Below are 21,192 nucleotides of genomic sequence, written 5' to 3' on the forward strand. Positions count from 1 at the left end.
AGGAGGAGGAGGCAGAGCAGAGCAAACCTGCCCCCAATGGCTGTGGAGGAAGTTGCTGGTGGAGTGCAAAGGAAGGGCTTTTTGAGTTTCTGGTGCATGGTTTGTCCCGGCTTTGGGGGCTCCCAGACAGCCCCTGGCCAAGGGCGCATGGGAGCCTAGCTTCCAGGATTCAGGTACTGGCTCATCAACTGCAAGCTGGATCCAAGGATGGTGAACCTTGCAGTTTCCCTCCAGAATGCGGATTCCTTGTCAGATTAGTAATACAATGGCCAGTTGGTAACCCTGTTCAAAGATGCCCTTGGAGTGCAATCCCATGTTGAGTCAGAAGTCAGTGCTACTGTGTTCGGTGGGGCTCACACCCTGGCAAGTATTTTTTAGGACTGCATCTTCAGTGTATATGTTTTTGTACTTTCCAGTTTTGTTAACTGAATGCAGCCGGCCCCTTTGACTAAAAGTGAAACTGCTGTCTCCTTTGGAATGTCTTTTCCTGCTTTCTGCCTTGTATCAACCAACATTTACAAGCGACACACCCAGAGCCTTTTTGGTGTGATTTGTGGAAGCATCTTTCTCCTTGGCTGTGAGACACATCTATGATCCCATTCCAAAGGGCTGCAAGGATGGAACCCCCCCCCCCAGCCCAAGTTTTATTTAGCTCTGTTTTATGGCATTCTTGCATTTCAAGACTGCCAGTGTGTAGCAAACCTTCTGGATTAGGAAGACTTCGTTGTTGTTTTTAAGAAAGAAGCCTCCTTCCTTTTTAAAATAGAGCATGGCAAAGCATTTAAGAGGCAGTTAATACAGCCAAAGCAAACCGTCATTTGATGGAACATGAAATATACCAATATATTTTTAAAAATCACAACACACTGAATCAAAATGAAGATCCCTGCCAAATTTCCTATGCACATGAAGCCGAAAGTTGATAACAGCTTTGCAACTTGAGTCTACCAGACTGCACACCCGGGCTTGCTAGAAAGTAGCTCCATTGTCCAGTTGGGTTTCCATTCCCATCCACCAACAGGCCCTGATTATAATATTCTCTTTGGAAAAATGATTGGGATAAACTTGGCACAGAATAATCACCCCAATCCTGAGGGCCTTTAGCTCTGGAGAAAGAACTCTTAATCCGTTAAGTAATTTGCTTTGAAGATTAAGGGCTCTGCTCACTCCCAAATGGTTGCCCCCCCCCTCATGTGGGATTTTTTGCAGAATGTATTCATGGAAATGCACATCTCCACATGCAGATTAGGAACTGCTGAGCCTTTTCCTCTCTTTGAACTGCAAGCTGTGGAACGATTTTCCTCCTACCAGTGTTGAGCTTTCTATGAATGAATGGTGTGTGTGTGTGTGAGAGAGAGAGAGAACGCAAGAGGGCACAGAGAAGTTAAAAGCAACTGCTCATTGGTGCAGGGGGTGGAGTTGCTTAATCCCCGAATTTGCAGAACACCACCTTCAATTCATAGAATCATAGCACTGGAAGGGACTGTGGGGGTCAGCCCCCTGCAATGCAGGAATCCTTTGCCCAATGTGGGGCTCAAACCCACAACCCTGAGATTAAGAGTCTCCTGCTCTCCCAACTGGGCTATCCTTCTATGCACTGGAACACTTCAGAGAGGACAAAAGGGACACATGTAGTTGGTTCAACATCTACGGCCATTCTGGGACCAGGACAGCCTGACCACAGTAGTAGTTCATGCATTGGTCACTTCAAGACTGGATTGTTGCAATGAGCTCCATGGGTGGCTTTGATCCAGAAGCTGCAGTTAGTGCAGAATGCTGCAGCACGATTGCTGACAGGAGTGAAGCCTTGCCAGGATATAATACTGCTGCTCAGAACTCTGCACTGATTTGTTGCCTGACCTAGTTCAAGATGTTACTATTGGTATGAAAAGCCCTTAACAGTTTAGGACCAGTTTACCAGTGAGATTGTCTGACGCCATGTATGCCCAATTGACCGCTTCAGTCTGCAGAACTGACCCTGTACCATGTGCCAAAGAGGACCCATTCTGCATTTGGAATAAATCAGTCTCTTAGTACAGCAGTGCCTACACTTTGGAACTCCCTGCCTAGTGATCTTAGCCAGGCACCTTCACTATACTTTTTCCGGTGCCTAAAACCATTTTTGTTTAGACAAGTCTATTCAAATGCTTAGACAGTTGATGTGTGTTTTTATCCATTTTTCGTTTGTTGTTAACTTTAAACTTTTTGAATGGTTTAAATTATGGTTGTTAACTTTTATAGATAATTCTGTTGTTTTATCTTTCTTGTAAATTGCTTCAATTTTTTTAATTTTTTTTTACAATCAAGCAATTGTAGGAGTGTTAGTAATAAATAAATAAATAAATAAATAAATAAATAAATAATAAATAAATAAATGCTATAACATCCCTACATGCTCATGCCAAGTCTCACTTCCCATCAGGGGTGAGCCTGTAGCCCAAGTAGGATGTTGGCTCCCCACAAATGATTTAAGGCATGTCTAACTGTGCCCTGCTTCCGGGCCGTGTGTGTGAGCCAAACATGTGACAGGGAAACGGAGGCATTGTGGAGCCCACTGTAGTCTATTCAGTGTGCGTATTTACCTATCTATATCTAACAATACTAAGCTTAATCTCTTCCAGGAAAATGTCTCAAATTTCCCCTACAGCTACTCTCTGTGGGTTGTATCCAACCTTCTCCATCTGCTAGCACAAGCCGGGAAGCCCTGGCTGTTCAAAGTGGCAACATAGTGCTGTAAATGCAAGCTGTGAATGTGCCCTGAAGCTGTGGCAATGCCTCTTGCCCACGTGGAGGATGGAGTATGCATGTGCAGAAATCTCTGGCTTTTGAGCATCTGTACAAAGCTAAGACCCACTGCTGCCTCTGCCTCGCCCACCAGCAGCATGCAGGGGCTGCAGAAACTCACCCCCCCCCCCCAGTTCGCAGCGCAGCTCAGCTGGACTTCTCAGCAGATGGAGGGCTGCAATGCGGAACAAACAGAATCTGTCAGCAGGAGAAGGCTATTTTATTCTGATAGGCCTTTGGGAACGGACTGGCTTTTCTTAAGCAAATGCTTAAATAGCACTGTGCTGCATTTTAACAGATTTGGGTTTTTTATATTTTATTTCCATTTGAGTTTAATTGTTTTTTGATGATTGTCTGTCATAATATATTTTTTAGCTTTTTGGATTTTAAAGATGCCTGTTTTAATTTGTGTAAGCCGCCTTGAATCCCAGTCTGGGAAAAAGGTGGATATAAATAAGTACAATAACAACAATAACAATGGAATGAAGGGCAGCATCTGGAAGAGGGAGGGAAAAGCAAAATCATATAGTTTGTGTTGGTTTGTCTCCCCCCCCCCACTAAATAAATATTTCTTTATTTATACAGTATATTCTCTCTTAGACATTCACACCCATTTGAGATGGTTCCAGAAGGATCTGATTTGTGGTGGTGTAATTTACCTGGGAGGAATTGGGGGGGGGGGTCCAGTGGTTAATTTCTAAATAGGAAAGTTTCATAGTTCAACCTTTCACAGGTGTTGTTTCCTCTCTGACCTGGAACCCCCCTCGTGTGGTCTGTGGCTGCTTAGGGGTGCCGTTGTGGGGGGGTTGGGGAGCTGAGTGGAAGCAAAAGAAACCATAACCGTTGCTTGTGGTTTTCCTTGACACCTGGAACTCAGCAGAAACTATTTTGTTCTGCAGGCTTCTGAGCTCCATTGTGGTCCTTGGATTTCAGCTTGTCATTCCACAGCCCTCCATCGAACACAGAAAGGTGAGTGACCCACACAGCACTTCAGGACAATCTATTACACTTTATCTCCTGATAATTGTGAGGCTGTTGCTGCAAAACAGCTGCCCCGTGTCATGGTAGGTTCCTTCATATATTGTTACATACCACCCCAATGTCCAAGTGGGGAGAGATTTCAGGGGTTCCAGGCACACTTACCCTTTTGGGATGAAGGTCAGGGGAGTCTGGGGTGTCTTTAGGATATGTGGTTTTCTTTACACATATGCACGATGTGAACATAAGATGGAGGGGTTTACAGCATTAGCACCCCGACAGATATTTCTTCTCCATTAGTCACACCTTTGGATCCAGCACAGAACAAGCAGGTCTCGCCATCTCCAGTGTCCAGCCGGCTTCTGCTTCTGCTCTCTTGCCTACATTCTAGCTGTTGTTCTTCTACCTAGGAGGCAGGTGAGGGGCGTGGAGGAAAGGTCCACCCGCTAACCTAAAGGACAGCCTCCCTTAGTTGCAGCTCTTGCAGGCTATCTTATTCTTTTGGTATGAGGATGAAGACACTTAAGCGACCTGCTAAGGTCCTTGTCTTACAAAGAAACTTGACTCCTTCAGCAATGGAATCCTCTATTTAGATTCTAATCCTCCCAAAGGACAGAAAGAACGGGAAGGGACTCGGAGCATCATCCAGACTGACCCCCACAACCCACAACAGTATTTGTAGAGCTTTTTCTTATAGGGCTGCTAATTTAGCAGAGCAAAAAAGCACAAAAGTTCCTAATCATGGGTTTCCAGGCACCAAAGGCAGACCCAAAAGTGTGCTTTCTGAGCATGGCAGTAGGTGGCCCAGTAAGCTTTGCATATCACAGATGGGGAACTGGGGCAGAGGAGGAGCATTTGACCTACCACAAGCCTATGACAAAGGGGAGGTTGCACCCAGCTGTCCCAGAATGCTATATTCACGCTGGCTTTCAAATGAAGTGGTTCTCACTGCTCAACTTGCAAAGCTGTCCCAGCAGAAATTCCATTTCAGTTTGATCTCAGGGCTCAACCGTGCAATAACACCCTGATCTGGTTGTTAATCCCCCTAGATGAATGTATGTTTTTCATCCTTAAGAATTCACCCATTGTGGGTAAGTGAGTGGCATTTTTGTCCCGAAGGCACGGTGAGGTCCACAACAACTTTAATCTCTGCTGAAGGAGGGACCCCCCTCTCCCTACAGCCTAGTAATAACCATATGCTGACTTCTGAGAAATGTAGTATTTCCTTTGGGTAGCAACGCCCGGCCCGCCCCCAAACACACATTGGGATTGACATTTCCATTGTTCCTAAAGAATGTGGTTGTCATGCTAAGTTACTCAGGTTCTCTGCACAGGTTAAACAGGGTTACTAGCAACTTTTAACAGCTTATATTTTCAAAACGTGTATGGTCCTGACTTGCTTCCTTTTGTGTTGCGCTGGTTAGTCAGGGCCCCCCAGAGCACGTTGCTCTTGAAATGATTGCATTGTCTGGACTGAGATGGGCAGGCCTCTCTGGTCAGTACTGGGTCTGTTATTTATCCTGCCCTTCCACTATGCCAGGACGGGTGAGAATAGCACAATTAAGACATTTAAGAAAAAAGGGGGGAAAGTGCCCAGACGAAGAGCAACTCCGCCCCCCCCATCCTGCCAGTTCATTCTAAGCTCCAGAGTGGTGTGATAAAACTGTAAATGGTTTCTTTGGGTATGTTGGAGTAGTAAACAAAATAAATTGCAAGTTCGGAGACTCCTTCTGAATTCTCTTAAAATGCCTGGCATTAGCGGACCTTTTTCAGGTGCTCATGAGCACTGCTGCCAACCATCTTGAAGCAGCCCATTTTGCTGGGAACAAGGGAGATTCTGAGAGTCTGGAGAGCTTCTCTGGGGATTCATGTTATAGAAGCTGGTTCTAAGCGTTCAGGCAGGAGGCACACGCTTGCTAAACTTCGTGGGACCCCAATCAGCTGCTGGGCAAGAAAGCTGTGGCTTCTCCTCCCCAAGGGCAAGGCAGACCCCTTTTTGCATGAAGTGCAAGTTCCTTCTGAGTGACTGCTCAGTGCTGTTGCCGTCTGGCGGAGGAATCTGACCGTTTCGGTTTGTCTCTGTTTCTCATTCTACCAGTTCTCGGCACTTCAGAATCAGTTTGCAAGATTATTGCATATTTCTCGTAAAACATGTCTTTTTGTGTGTAATTTGGGACGATGGACCGAGTTTTGCAAGCAATTTCCCACAATATTTCATGTGTTCTTTTCACATATGCATTTTATGTGCACTTTCCCCTAATGCATGCATTTTAAGTTAAGTATTTTAATTTATTTACTTGATTGGGGGGGCAGTTGCCCCCCTGCCACCCATGGCTAGGTACTCACAGCAGCTAAAAAAAGAGAGAAACCTAAATAGCTTTTAAAATGATCCACTTTCCCCTAAAATACCTACGATGTATACATTCTTTCTTTAAAATACATATTTCTGCATTCTTTTCAATGCATTTTCTCCTAAAACATGCTGTTTTGTATGCATTCCCCCAGAAAATCTGTACTTTTCAATGCATTTCATAAAACACATATTTCTGTATGCATCCCCCCCAGCCCTGAAAAAAATACAGTTTCCATCCCACACTCCCAACTGAAGCAAATTCGGTCAGCTCACTTAAAAATGTGTCCTAATGAATTTTGCCTCCATCCCTAAGAAGCAGAAGGAATCAGCTTTTGGTGAGCTCTCGCGCTCTTCCAACCAGTGCTAGATCAAGGCTAGGTTCCCTAGGCTTAAGTTGCTCAGTGCTGGCATTCCTCCCCAGTAATTCTATCCACCGGCTACAGGGAGAGCCTTGTACATAAATCAATCCACAGAATGAATATCTTCTGCCTCAACAGTGGGATTCCTTGCAATCATAGCACTGAAACAATTTTAAACTGACAAACCGATCTGTGCAAACATTTTTTTAAAGGTGTATTTTAAAGCTGAACGATGACCAACCTTGACCCACGGAGCCTTCAGTTCTGCTTTGGCAGAATGAATTTGAGTTAAACCAGCCTCACTTTCTCACACTGCCCCCCCCCCCGCCAAGCACATGTGCTTTCCCTTAAGCCTAAAGCAAGGCATGTATGCAAGTTCTGAAGGATCAGAGAGTTCAGTTTTTGGTGAAGGAAATGCTAGGATCCCTCTGCGTGCACCTTACACATCTGGTTTTGCTCTGGAAGGTAAGCACAGGAAATATAATCAGGCTTCGAGGCTTGGATCGTTGAGGGAATTTTCCATTAAGATATTTGTAAATAGTTCGATATTTCTTTATGGCAAAGTTCATTGGAAAATGAAGTGACAACAAGAAAATCTGCGGCGTATTGGACAGGAATCAACTGACTTGCCAGTTCTGTTTCCCCAGACACCTATAATGCAGCTATGAGCCTTCTTTACGGAGAATTTAATTGTGGGTGTGTTTTAATTTTATTTACATTTTAAAACCATTTCTGTCCTGTCTTTTCAGTTTTATGAACACCCAAAGCAGCATTAGTAAATATTGGAATTAATTAGTAGTGATAGTATCTCTGCATTATGTGTAATTACTATGAACAACCAAAAGAAATCAGCAGGTAAAGTGAACCCTGAAGAGCAGAAGAGTCCAGGGCCAAGCGCTGAGCCCTCCCTTCTCTAAAGCCGCTCTGAGGGAACGAAATGGAAGTCTGGTTAGCAACTCTGATATTCTGCGTCTCTTGGCAGCACCTTTTAAATAATTCTACTTATTCTATTTAAAAACCATTTTAAAACTGCTTAATATTTAGACGTGCCTAAGTGGCATGCAGGAATACAACATAAAAAGATAAAAGGGCATAATTAAAAACAGAAATTCAGTAGCAGAAGAGCACAGCATTATGGGTCAGGGGAAAGCAACTGATAGGCAGCACTTCACATATGGTAGAAAAAAGGGTATTCCTGAGTGCAGGTGCAATGACAGAAAAGAAACTCATAGCTCTTGTTGTTCTTACTATAAAACTCCAATCCAAAATTGTGCAAGTAACCAGAAATGAATGGATCACAGAAGAAGAGAGGTGTAGGGCTGAAAAGGACCCCACGGGTCACCTAGCCCAAGCTTCTCGAAATGCAGGAATGACAGCTGAGTCAGAGTAGGTGCACCACTGCCATCATTTACATAAATGGGAAAAAAGACCCAATCAAAGTTCACAAGCAACCAAAGCCTTCCTGAACAAGAAAGCCTTCACACTACTGCAGAGTTTAGAGCAGGAGCGAGGAACATTCTGTTGCTGGCAGGTCACATCCTTATCTCCCCATCCTGGAGGGATGACATCACCAGGCGTCATTGGCCCGACTCTCGGGACTTTAAAGCAGAGTGTGGAGCTGCATGAAAGCCCTTTTGCAAAGAGCCCCGCTCTGTCAGTGTGGCTCATGGGCAGACGAGTCCCGACTACTAATCAAGATGTATTATTTCCTCCCAGCTTTAAGGGCTGAACTTCTGGAGAGCCTGGGGAAGGAGCGGGAACCTGAAGGATGGCAACCAGCAGTAATGCATTTTAATAAAATCTCTGCAAAATGCAAGATTGGGAAGAGTAGTCCATTAAGGGGAATGGGGCTCTGCCCCACTGACCTCAATCTGCCCTCACCCAGCCGTCACCTGCCTGTCTTCTTATTCATCACCATCATTTAATGCCCACTCTTTACCCTAAGGTTCCACGGTGGGGTACAGCCATTGTTTAGAACAATTTACAATCACAAATACTAAGGTGGGTCCTAAAATATATACCTCAAGTATCAAAAGCTAGGATAAAGAGGGGCGTTTTCAGCATCACCCAAAAGCTGTATGGTGAAGGTGTCAGATACACCTCTGTGCATGCAGAGTATCACAAGTGGAGGCCACCCCAGATAATGCCCTCTCCCAGGCTGCTGCCCCCTAAGGCTCTGAGGGCAGAGGAACTACCAAGAGGGCCCCCTTTGCTGACCTCAGCACCTGAGAGGGTCTGTAGGGAAGGGCAAGGGAAGCCTGCGCCATGTTGGACTTCCAACACAAATGTGAGCGCCTTGAATTGGACCCTGAAACAAACCGGCAACCAGTGTAACTGTTTTAAACTAGGGGTTATGTGGGACCTAAGCAGAACCTCTGCCAGTAATCCAGCCCTTGCATTCTGGACCACTTGAAATTTCTGAGTCGTCTTAAACCAGTCCAGGGGGTGAACTGCCTGCCAGCTCCCCCCTCCTGCGTCTCAGTGCTGCCCTTGTCAAGCTCAGCAGTGAGAAGCACGTCGGCAAACTAGCATTAATTGGCTCCCCCTGTCTATTGGGAAATGATTTATAATGAGTTGTTTTTTTAATGTTTCAAGTGGTGATTCCCAAGAAACCTGAGGCCTTTCTGTTAGGTATAATTAGACCAGAGCTTCTGAAGGAACTGTTTAATCTGTTTATGTGTGCTACAACAGCAGCAACAAGAGTACAGTGGTACCTCGCAAGACGAATGCCTCGCAAGACAAAAAACTCGCTAGACGAAAGGGTTTTTTGTTTTTTGAGCTGCTTCGCAAGACGATTTTCCCTATGGGCTTGCTTCGCAAGATGGAAACGTCTTGCAGGTTTGTTTCCTTTTTCTTAACACCGTTAATACAGTTGCGACTTGACTTCGAGGAGCAACTCATAGAATGCGGTGTGGTAGCCTTTTTTGAAGTTTTTAAAGACTTTGGTGATTTTTGAAGCTTTTCCAAAACTTTCCCGACGCTGTGCTTCGCAAGACGAAAAAAATCGCAAGACGACAAAACTCGCGGAACGAATTAATTTCGTCTTGCGAGGCACCGCTGTACACACAAAGATGGAAAGAAGAAGTCGCAATGAAAGAAGATTGACTTATGAAGATGATGGAATATGCTGAGATGGCTAGACTAACTGAGAATGAGAGAACAAAATGAGAAATAAAATTGATGAATGGAAATACTTTGTGGAATATTTGAAAAAAGATCATGGTTATGTTAAAGCGTATGCAGGATTTGAAGTATAGCAACATAATAATTTGCAGTTTAATAATTTAGAATAACGTATATAATTGATAAAATATAACTAACATAGCATCTTTATATGGGAATAAAAGAACACAATGGGAGGGTTGGTGGGAAGTCAACTTATTCTAAAAGAATTTGCAAAATTTGAAAATTTAATAAAAAATATTATAAAAAGAAAATAATTGGCTCTGCCTGCCATGGGCTCTTGGTGCCACCTCCTGTTGGTCTCCCTGGCTTATGCCCTGCCAGTCCCAATGGACACCATCCACTGCTGGAGAAAGAACCGCCAGAATTAGAACTTCCACTAGCAAATAGGAACGGCTGGAATGCAGGAAACTGCACCTAGTTTACCGTATTTTCCGCCCCATAAGACGCACCTAGTTTTTAGAGGAGGAAAGGGGGAATGCCCTGTTTTTTGAGGATCAGCTCACAGTTGTGCAGCTTCCTTTCCAAAGGGGAAAAGCCCCTTTTTTGAGGATCTGCTCAAAGTTGTTGAGCTCACTTTGCAAAGGGAAAAAAATCCTGTTTTTATGGGGTTCAACTCACAGTTCTGCAGCTTCTTTAGGAAAGGAAAGGGAGCCGTTTCTACAGTTTTCAGACAGATAATCTAATCAGCCAGTCACATGTCGCTGGGGAAACGAACAGCCTCCTTGCAGAACATTCAACCATGGAGGCCTGGGCAAGGGGGTGGGGCCAGAAAGGGAGCCAGTGATTGACCACACATTCGCTCCATAAGACGCATAGACATTTCCCCTTACTTTTTAGGAGGAAAAAAGTGCATCTTATGGAGCGAAAAATACGGTAATTACATGAGATGCAAGACTCGGTCTCTTGGATACCAACCCACAGTGCCTATATTGTTTATTGGTATGGGAGGCTAGGTTTGAGGAAGCTCTGGAGGCAAGAGGGCATGCATGAAATGGATTGAGGATGGTTTACCCTATCAAGTGTTTCAGTAATGCTTAGGTCCCTTCAGATGCCACCAGGGGTGCTTCCCAGACCTTGCTGACCACCACAGTAGGTCTGTGACCACCAAGATACTTGTTTCCAGGATTTTTAATGTAGAAAGAGTAGGAATGTAGATCAGTTAAGGTAGGAAGAAGCATTAGGAACCCTGGAAGCTGCCTTAGACTGAGTCAGACCAGTGGTGCCTCTAGCTCAGTATTGTCCACACTGACTGGCAGCCACTCTCCAGGGTTTCAGGCAAGGGCCTCTCTCAGCCCCATCTGGTCATGCTGGGGATTATATCTGAGACCACCTGCATGCAAAGCAGGTGCTCTACCACTGAGCTGAGGACGTTTCTTTTCCGTTTTTTAAACCGTTTGTATACTGTAGACTGTGTGAAAACGAGTGCTTGTGGAAATCTGGTATTATATATCCTCACATATTCTCTAGATATTCTCAGTAGAGTTAGTGGTGTCCAAACACTGAACTGCTAATGGGCATCAAAACCTTTGGGTGAACATATTGATGTGCTAGTCCCGGTGCCTTGCTGAAGTCTTGCACCATATTAGAAAATTAGAATTTCTGAACCCTTGGAATATATTCAGTTTCTTGTAGAACCAGTTAGTTTTGGAATAATTGTGGCTTCTAATTCCAGTGATATTTCCTCCTCAGGGGTGTTCTTGCATAGTGAAGTTTCATCAACAGTAGACCAAGTCCCAAGACATAGCTCCCGTTTCCTCTATGTCTAGATGGAAGTGCTGTTACAATTTAAAACAGCAGTTTAAATAGCTTATGAACTGCTGTGCTTAGTGGAAATATTTGAATGGATTCCAGAGCCAAGGTGTGTGTTTGGAGAAACTGATGCATGTCTCAAGAAATTATTGCTCTATTCTTCCCTGTTTAGCAAACATCTTAAATCAATCTACCACAGGCATAATTCTGAAATGTACAAAGGAAGGCCATGAATGCTACTTCAGGGTGATAATCAACATAATCTTTTGTCATTCAGAGATTTGTCATCTAATGGTAGTAACACACAGTTTTGGCAAATGAGGAGGCAAGGTTGAGTTAATGGTGGCCTTTTCCAAAATCCAAAAAGGAATGCAAATTTCATAGGTCTGCTTAACATTTAACCTCCATTTCCTTACTCCACCCCAACAAGAGCACGCAAAACCTCAGATGTCTGGAAAATATAAGAACAGTTAAGGGAAGCAGCTGTTGAGCAATGGCTACTCTAGATCCAGATTACTTATGGCCCCAATCCAAGTCTGGAGCTCTGTGTGTGTGTGTGTGTGTGTGTGAGAGAGAGAGAAAGACTATATCCTCTTTATTCATCAGTTTATTTCAGTCAATAGACTAGAAATAAAAACCATAAAGTACACAAGAATCTCAGAACAAAACATATTGTAAAATGCATTGCAAAGACCACAATAGGAACTAACAGAAAAGAAGAGCCTGCTGGATCAGGCCAATGGCCCGTCTAGTCCAGCATCCTGTTCCCACAGGGGCCAACCGAATGCCCCAGTGGGGAACCCACAAGCCGGAGCTGAGCACAAGAACTTCCCCCTCCTGGGTCTCCAGCCACGGATTCAGAAGCAGTACTGCCTCTGACCATGGAGTCAGGGCACAGTTATCATGACTAGGAGCCATGGAGAGCCTTATTGTCCTCCCTGAATTTGTCTAGGTAAAGGACTCCTGACAGTTAAGTCCAGCCGCGGATGACTCTGGGGTTGCACGCTCATCTCGCTTTACAGGCCGGCGTTTGTCTGCAGAAAGTTTTTCTGGCTCATGTGGCCAGCATGACTAAGCCACTTCTGGCAAAACCAGAGCAGTGCATGGAAACGCCGTTTACCTTCCCGCCAGAGCGGTACCTATTTATCTCCTTGCACTTGACATGCTTTTGAACCTGCTAGGCTGGCAGGAGCAGGGACTGAGCAACGGGAGCTAACCCTGTCACGGGGATTTGAACTGCCGACCTTCCGATCGGCAAGCCCAAGAGGCTCAGTGGTTTAGACCACAGCGCCACCCGTGTCCCTGAGAATTTGTCTAACCCTCCTTTAGCCACCCTAAGTGAGCATTGCTGCTTGTTGGGGAAGTGAGTTCCATCATTTCAGTAAGCGCCGTGTGAATAAGTCCTTTCTTTGATCTATCCTGAATCTTCTAGTGTTATGAGAAAGGAGGAAAACTAGTCTTGCTTGACATTCACCTGCTCCATGTCATGCATCATTTTATGGACTTATGGTGCACTCAGCCCTTACTTGCCTTTTTTCTAAGCTGAAAAGTCCAAAGTGCTGCAACCTTTCCCCACTTGGGGCATCACTCCATCCCCTCAATTTTCCAGCACTCTCCAGCCTGTAGCCAGAGAAGACAAACAGCAGAATCTATTGTTATGGTTGGACAAGGGGTTATCATTGTTGCTGCAGGAAGGGCCCGGTCAGCAGACTCTAGCATTAGGACAGGCTTTATTTAGCATTGAGTTATGGTAATTTGCAGTGCTCAGTGATAACTTATGTACCCATCCCGAACTCCTGCTGGCAAATCCTGCTGCGGCATTCCACCACATCATGTCCTCAACTTCAAATGTTAGTATTTTCATCCATGCTCTTAAGAGTCTATATGGGTTCCTCCCAGCCTGCACCCAATTCTTAAACTAGTAGTCCAACTTGCCTGAGCGTTTAATTTTGTTTCATCTGTGCCTCTCCAATGAGGGAAGGAAAAATTGTTATTTCCCATTTGGGTTTGACAAAAAGCAAAGAAACACATAGATGACTTCGCAGCTTCATCTAAAACACTCAGGTTGTGAAGCAGACATTGTTGCCTTTTAGTCACTGGGCAGGATCCTCTATTTATAACACTACTGTGGAGAACCAAATAATCTAGATAGCTTATATGTCTCAAATCAGAGAGCAAGAATAAAGGAGGTGGATCAGGAAGTGAGCCACACCTTAGCAACCAAGTTATTGCAGATTTCCAATCATTCACACTCTCTTCAGTAAAATAGATTGGAGTGCATTTTTAATTTACCAAGTGTGTGGTCTTTTTCTAGGCTGGGGGAAGAGCAACACAAGGGCACAATCTAAAGGTCTAACAGCCTATATTTCCATGCTTTAGTATGGTACATATTTTGTTATTTAAAATCTCTGCTGGGGTTCTCTCACCAAAGAGAGAATGTGCCCAAACTTGGATATTGGCATTCATTAATTGTCATTTAATACTTATTTTGTTCCTTGCCAACCTACAAGATGTTCGGGGAGCCAGTGTGTTGCTGTGGTCAGAGTACTGGACTGGGATATGGAAGACCAGAGTTGAAATCCCCACTCTGCCATGAAGCTTACTGGGTGAACTTGGGCCAGTCACTGTTTCTCAGTCTAACTTCAGGGTGGTTGTGTGGATTATATAAGGAGGCAGAGAACCACATATGACATCTGGAGCTCCTTAGAGGAAAAGGTGACATATAAGATCGATGATAGATAGATAGATAGATAAATAAATAAATTAGTAGCTATAGCCGAAGTATTAAATAAAAAGGGGGGGGGGTTCCTGTAACTGAACCAGGAACCTGGTGAAAACGCTGCTCTTCAACCAGGCCTTTGGCTGCCTATCATCTTAAATCCTTCTAAATGTGTTTGTGGGAATGGGGGGTGGGGAGGAGGTTATTGGTTTGGTTTGTTCTTGTTCTTGTTTTTATTATGCATGTGATGTTTCTATATAGTATTTTTTTGCTGTGAACCGCAGATGAAAGGTGGTATGCAAATAGTATAATAGTAATAGTGGGCAATATGTTAATCACTTTGAGAGTATTAGATAATATCATTGCCATAGCCCCTCAAAGGGGAACATGATATGCACAACATTCTGGCCAGCAGACGATAAGATTGAAGCTTTATAGAGATACAAGCATTTGGGGACGATTTTAAGACTGTTGGTAATTTAATCTCTCAGCTTTGTATGCAATGACTTCTTAAATGCACCGTCAGTTACTCAGCTGTACAAGTTAAAGGAATTTGCAAGCTCCACTGCCAAAGCTGGAAGAGACTCAGAAGTCAAGAGAATTAGTAACTTTGGAGGCAAGGATGCCAAAATATGAAAAGCAGAAGACAACCATTTGACCTCCGATCGGCAGTGACTTGAAAAAGTCCCATCTTAATCTCAACATAAGACATGCAAACACATACTAAGGTTCCTCACTGTAGAGCCACCAATTCACACAACTTGACACCTCCCAAGGAAATCTCACAAGGGATTGCCAATCATGCATGAACTGGCCCTATGAGACAGACAGATTTGCCAAGAATCTAGCTTGTGGTCCACCAAGACCCCTAGATCTTTTTCACATATACTACTGCCAATCCAGGAGTCCCCCATCTTAAATTTATGCATCTAGTTCTTCCTGCCTAAGTGTAGAATCTTACATTTGTCCCTATTGAAATTCATTTTGTGAGTTCTGGCCCAGTTCTCCAATCTATTAAGATCATATTGAATTCCAATTCTGTCTTCTGTGACATTAGATACCCCTCCCAGCTTGGTTCTGTGCTTTAGCTTTTCTGACTTTGTGTCTACACGTGCTGGCTATTTGTTTGAATTCCTCTTTGGTGGTTTCCCCCCTTTTCCATTTTTTGTACACATCCTTTTTTAATCTTAACTCAGTTAAAAGTTCTTTAGATAGCCACCCTGGCTTCTTTGGGCACCTTCCATGTTTCCGTCTCATTGGTATTGCCTGACGTTGTGCTTTTACTATCTCCCTCTTAACAAACTCCCAGTCATCATGAACTCCCTTTCCTTTTAGTATTACTGTCCATGGGATCTCACCCAGCACTTCCCTAAGTTTTATGAAGTCGGCTTTCTTAAAGTCAAGAAATTGAGTCCTAGTATGCTTGGCTGATCCTTTCCGCTGTATAGTAAACTTCAGAAGAGCATGATCACTCGCGCCTAATGATCCTTCCACTTCTACCCCACTAACCAGGTCATCAACATTGGTTAGGACCAGATCTAAAATGGCTGTTCCTCTTGTTGCTTCTCCCACTTTCTGGACAATGAAGTTGTCTGCAAGGCCAGTGAGGAATCTGTTTGACCTTATGCTCTTGGCTGAGTTTGACATCCAACAAATATCCGGGTAATTGTAGTCCCCCATTACTACTATCTCCCTTCCTTTTGCATGCTTGGCCATCTGTTCCAGGAAGGCATCATCTATGTCCTCCGTTTGGCTTGGGGGTCTATAGTAAACTCCCACAAGGAGGTCTCTGTTATTCTTCTCTCCCTTAATTTTGACCCAAATGCTCTCACTTTGGCTTTGAGGTTCTAAATCTTGGATCTCTTCACAGGTATACACATCCCTGACATATAATGCCACTCCTCCTCCTTTCTTGTCTGGTCTGTTTCTCTGAAATAGATTGTATCCCTCCATTATTACATTCCAATCGTGGGACTTATCCCACCAGGTTTCAGTGATGCCTATTATGTCATATTTAGTTTGCTGTACCAAGAGCTCAAGCTCATCTTGTTTATTTCCCATGCTTTGCGCATTAGTGTACAGACATTGAAGTCCATTAATCATTCCCCCGTGTCTCTTATTTAAGGATTTTTTTCCTCCCACCACTAGGTCTGCGTGCTGCTTGCTCCATCTGGTCTATGACATTTGGATGATCATCTTCATCAATTGATAGACTCCTACCTTCAGGAGCACTGTCTCCCTCCCCCACATTAGTCAGTTTAAAGCCCTCCTGATGAGGTTTCTGAGATTTTTGGCAAAAACTTTTCTCCCAACCGTTGTGAGGTGCAGCCCATCACTTGCCAGAAGTCCATCTTCAAGAAACTGCAGTCCATGATCTAAGAATCCAAACCGTTCCTGTTTACACCATTTGCGAAGCCAGCTGTTCACTTCCACTATTTTCCCCTCTCTCCCTGGGCCACATCGTTCAACTGGGAGGACAGATGAGATGACAATTTGTGCATTTAGTTGCTTCAATTTTCTGCCGAGAGCCTCGTAGTCTCTTGATCTTCTGGAGGCTATTGCTTGCAGTGTCATTGGTTCCCACATGAACCAAGAGGAAGGGGTATTTGTCGGTGGGTTTTATGATTCCTTGCAGTCGTTCAGTTACATCTTGGATCTTAGCCCCGGGGAGACAGCACACTTCCCGAGATATCTTGTCAGGCCCACAGATCACTGCTTCTGTTCCCCTCAGTAGGGAATCCCCTATCACCACTACATGCCTCCTCTTAGGTTTGGTCGGGGTTCTTCCGTGTCTCTTATTTAAGGATTTTTTCCTCCCACCACTAGGTCTGCGTGCTGTTTACTCCATTTGGTCTATGACATTTGGATGATCATCTTCATCAATTGATAAACTCCTACCTTCAGGAGCACTGTCTCCCTCCCCCACATTAGTCAGTGTAAAGCTCAGAAACCTCATCAGGAGGGCTTTAAACTGACTAATGTGGTGGGAGGAAAAAATCCTTAAATAAGAGACACGGGGGAATGATTAATGGACTTCAATGTCTGTACACTAATGCGCAAAGCATGGGAAATAAACAAGATGAGCTTGAGCTCTTGGTACAGCAAACTAAATATGACATAATAGGCATCACTGAAACCTGGTGGGATAAGTCCCACGATTGGAATGTAATAATGGGGGGATACAATCTATTTCAGAGAAACAGACCAGACAAGAAAGGAGGAGGAGTGGCGTTATATGTCAGGGATGTGTATACCTGTGAAGAGATCCAAGATTTAGAACCTCAAAGCCAAAGTGAGAGCATTTGGGTCAAAATTAAGGGAGAGAAGAATAACAGAGACCTCATTGTGACGCGGCAGCTAAAAAAGCCAGTGCAATTCTGGGCTGCATCAATAGGAGTATAGCATCTAGATCAAGGGAAGTAATAGTGCCACTGTATTCTGCTCTGGTCAGACCTCACCTGGAGTACTGTGTCCAGTTCTGGGCACCACAGTTCAAGAAGGACACTGACAAACTGGAACGTGTCCAGAGGCGGGCAACCAAAATGGTCAAAGGCCTGGAAACGATGCCTTATGAGGAACGGCTAAGGGAGCTGGGCATGTTTAGCCTGGAGAAGCGGAGGTTAAGGGGTGATATGATAGCCATGTTCAAATATATAAAAGGATGTCACATAGAGGAGGGAGAAAGGTTGTTTTCTGCTGCTCCAGAGAAGCGGACACGGAGCAATGGATCCAAACTACAAGAAAGAAGATTCCACCTAAACATTAGGAAGAACTTCCTGACAGTAAGAGCTGTTTGACAGTGGAATTTGCTGCCAAGGAGTGTGGTGGAGTTTCCTTCTTTGGAGGTCTTTAAGCAGAGGCTTGACAACCATATGTCAGGAGTGCTCTGATGGTGTTTCCTGCTTGGCAGGGGGTTGGACTCGATGGCCCTTGTGGTCTCTTCCAACTCTATGATTCTATGATAAATAGATCAATAGAGTATTAAAGGGAACAAAAGGGGGCTGGACTAGATGATCCTCAGGGTCCCTTCCAACCCTAGAATTCTATGAAAATAAGGTTAGAATGTGTTAAGATAATTATAGGATAGAAAACAGGGGAGGATGGAAAGGAATTGCTGAAATAATTAATTGATGTGGAATACAAAAAGGGAGGTGTGAGGAAGTCGTGGAAATAAGCGAACGAAAGATATGACATTGAAATTGTTTAATATGTTTTAAATGGTCTTTGTTTTGTTTTATTTGTCTTATGTGTTAGTTTTGTAGTGTTTTTGTATTGTATTGTGTTGTTTTTCATTTGTTTCCCCCCCCTTTTTTCCTTTTTTGTTTGTAGTGTTTAAATTTAAATTTTTGGAAACTCAATAAATATATATATATATTTTTTAAAAAAGAGCATTTCTGCATTACAAATGAACCCCCCCCCCTCCTGACCGACTCATGTTCTGCTTTAGATTTCAGTACCCAGGATTCTGCTTGCTGTCATTTGCCAGCAAATCTTGAGCTCCGGGATTAACATGTGTGAAACTGTACCTTTTCTGACTTGCCTGGAGCTCTTCCAGCATATCCTTTTTATCTCAAACCTGCTCCTGACGACTTCAGGCTGTAGCAGCTGCGGGGGGCCTGCCCCCACCTCCTTTGCCTCTGCTGCAGGCCAGCACTTGTCACTTATCAGGTCCCCCCCCCCCTCCGGCCTGGATAACTGAATAATTTTAAGTGGTGGTTTTTAGGCGCTGGCAATCTGATGAATGTCTTCTGGTTTTGCAAAAGGTGCTGTTGAGGGTATAAAATGTGGGCAGAGCAGACCCACAGACTGAAATTCAAGCTGGCTCTGATAAAAATGGACTTCTCAGCCTGCTGAGCAGCGGGAAGCACATGTTTGTGACTGTAGGTGACCATGATTTGCACTTTCTGGAAAACAATTGGAGGCATTTTGTTTCAACAAGCTTCTCTGGCCTGATGGGGCAGACACAGAAGGGAGTGCTGCTTGTTTTCCTGAACAAAGCAAGGAGCCGCTTCCTTGAACTCTGGTGGGGTGAGAACCAAGAAACTGAAAAAGCCAGCATGGCAATTTGCAGAGCAAGTAAAACTATCTGTGTTAAGTTGCGGGCGAACATAGCAGACGACACAGTGATTTCTCCAGAGCAGCTCTTTATTTGTAAGCTGGACAGAACTGAACTGCAAACAGCTCAGCCGGCCTGCTTTTATAGGAAACCGGCTGTCAACATTGTAGCAACAACAACCCAGGGTTTCCCGCCTAAAATAACTGACGTGGACCTGAATGAAAACTATCTACAGTATCCCCCTGCTGGCCCAGGGTGAGAACTTCAGTACATAACACCCCTCCCCACCGAGATAAGGCGTTAGTTACAATCGTAATGGTTTCCTTATATACAGCACTACACGTAATGGTTCAATTAGGCACAAAAGCATATCGGTTACATTTCCCATACTTAGACCAACAGTGATACATGTCCAACAACATAGTCCTTTAAATAAGTTGGGAGCTTGGAAACTCTGCCAGACCGCCGGGGACTGGTAGCCAAGTCCGGGGGGGGGGGCCACACAATTCTTGCTGAGGCTGTGGTGCGACCCTAGGTGGCGTTGAAACCAAATGCCCGAGATCCGCTGCTGTGGGTGGAGCCTCCGCAAGTGGAGTGGTCTGAGCCTGTGGTAAGTCTGGCAGACCCTCTGAAGCGGCTTGGTTCGGCTCCACGCTGGCAGTTTGCGAGGGAGGTGTAGGTGGAGCCTCACCATCTGTAAGTGTCTGTTCCGGAGCCACGAGCGCAGTTGGGGGCACCACGGTAGTGTCCAAGTCCCCAACCCTGCACCTAAGCTGGTCTATGTGCCGGCGCCACAAGCGTCCGTCTTCGAGTGCCACCTGGTACGAGCGAGGTCCAGGGACTCCCACTACTGTGGCTGGCACCCAAGGAATGTTCCCCACATAGTTCCGGGCAAAGACCTGGTTTCCTGGAACAAATGACCGTGGTGCGTTGGCACAGCCTGGGGGTTCGGCCACAGTAAAGTCCGGGTGCAGCCAGTCGAGCAGTGACCTGAGGCGGCGGCCCATAAGCAGCTCAGCAGGACTCCGCCCTGTGGCCGCATGAGGGGTGATGTGTTGCATGAACAAGTATTCGGCGACCCGCTCGTGCCAGTCTCCCCGGTCCAGGCGTGCCAGTGCCTCTTTTGCTGAGTGCACCATTCTCTCCGCTTGCCCGTTGCTGGATGGATGAAAGGGTGCTGTTAGGGCATGGCGGATGCCCAGTCCCAAAAGATACCGCTCAAAAGTGCCTGACGTGAACTGCGGTCCGTTGTTGGAGACAAGGACATCAGGACACCCATGCGTCGCAAACAGGCCTTGCAGCACCCGGATGACGGCCTCGGTAGTGGTGGAGGGCATCAGGGCCACCTCCAGGCATTTGGAATAGGCGTCCACCACTACCATAAAGGTCCGGCCGTGAAAGGGGCCAGCCAGATCGATGTGCACCCTCGACCAGGGTGTCTTTGGTGTCTCCCAGGTGTGTCCCTTAGCTGCCGGTGGTGCAGGCCTCGATTCTTAGCACGCTTGACAGGTGGACACACAGGCAGTGATGGCATCATCCATGTTAGGCCACCAGACGTAACACCGAGCCAACGCCTTCATTTTGACAATTCCCGGGTGGCCAACGTGCAGAGCCTCCAGGACGCGTTGATGGAGTCTTTGGGGAATCACGACGCAGTCTCCCCACAGCAGCGCGGATCTTGGATGTGGTCGGGTGAAGGCCGGAGGCGTCGATAAGATAGCCCAAGAACTCTACCTGTGGAACGGCGATCTGGCACTTCTCCCTCTTTACCTTGAGCCCGGCCTCCTGGAACCTGGTCAGCACGGCGCGGAGGCGCTCGAACAGCTGCTGGTGTGAGTCTGCGGACACCAAGACGTCATCAAAATATGGTACCATGCCTGGAAGCCCTTGCAGGAGACGCTCCATAAGGCTTTGGAAGATGCCAGGAGCCACACTCACCCCGAAGTGCAACCAGCGGCAACAGAATGCCCCTCGGTGGGTGACGTCTGGGCTTCAGCAGTGGCATCAT

The 21,192-nt window shown here is 45.3% G+C and overlaps 1 protein-coding gene across 3 annotated transcripts in view; it reads left to right on the top strand.

Moving 5' to 3' along the window:
- The window catches only part of LOC310693582 (thrombospondin type-1 domain-containing protein 4-like), a 252,516-nt gene that overhangs the window by 27,124 nt on the left and 204,200 nt on the right, over positions 1-21,192 (top strand). For all 3 annotated transcript variants that reach the window (XM_083475940.1, XM_083475939.1, XM_083475941.1), the window contains exon 3: positions 3,684-3,753. In XM_083475940.1, the coding sequence (XP_083332066.1) occupies positions 3,684-3,753 (70 nt within the window). The remainder of the gene's footprint in view (positions 1-3,683; positions 3,754-21,192) is intronic.

The sequence above is a fragment of the Podarcis liolepis genome, assembly GCF_965112155.1.
Source record: "Podarcis liolepis genome assembly, chromosome: 14".
In the NCBI taxonomy this organism is placed as follows: domain Eukaryota; kingdom Metazoa; phylum Chordata; class Lepidosauria; order Squamata; family Lacertidae; genus Podarcis; species Podarcis liolepis.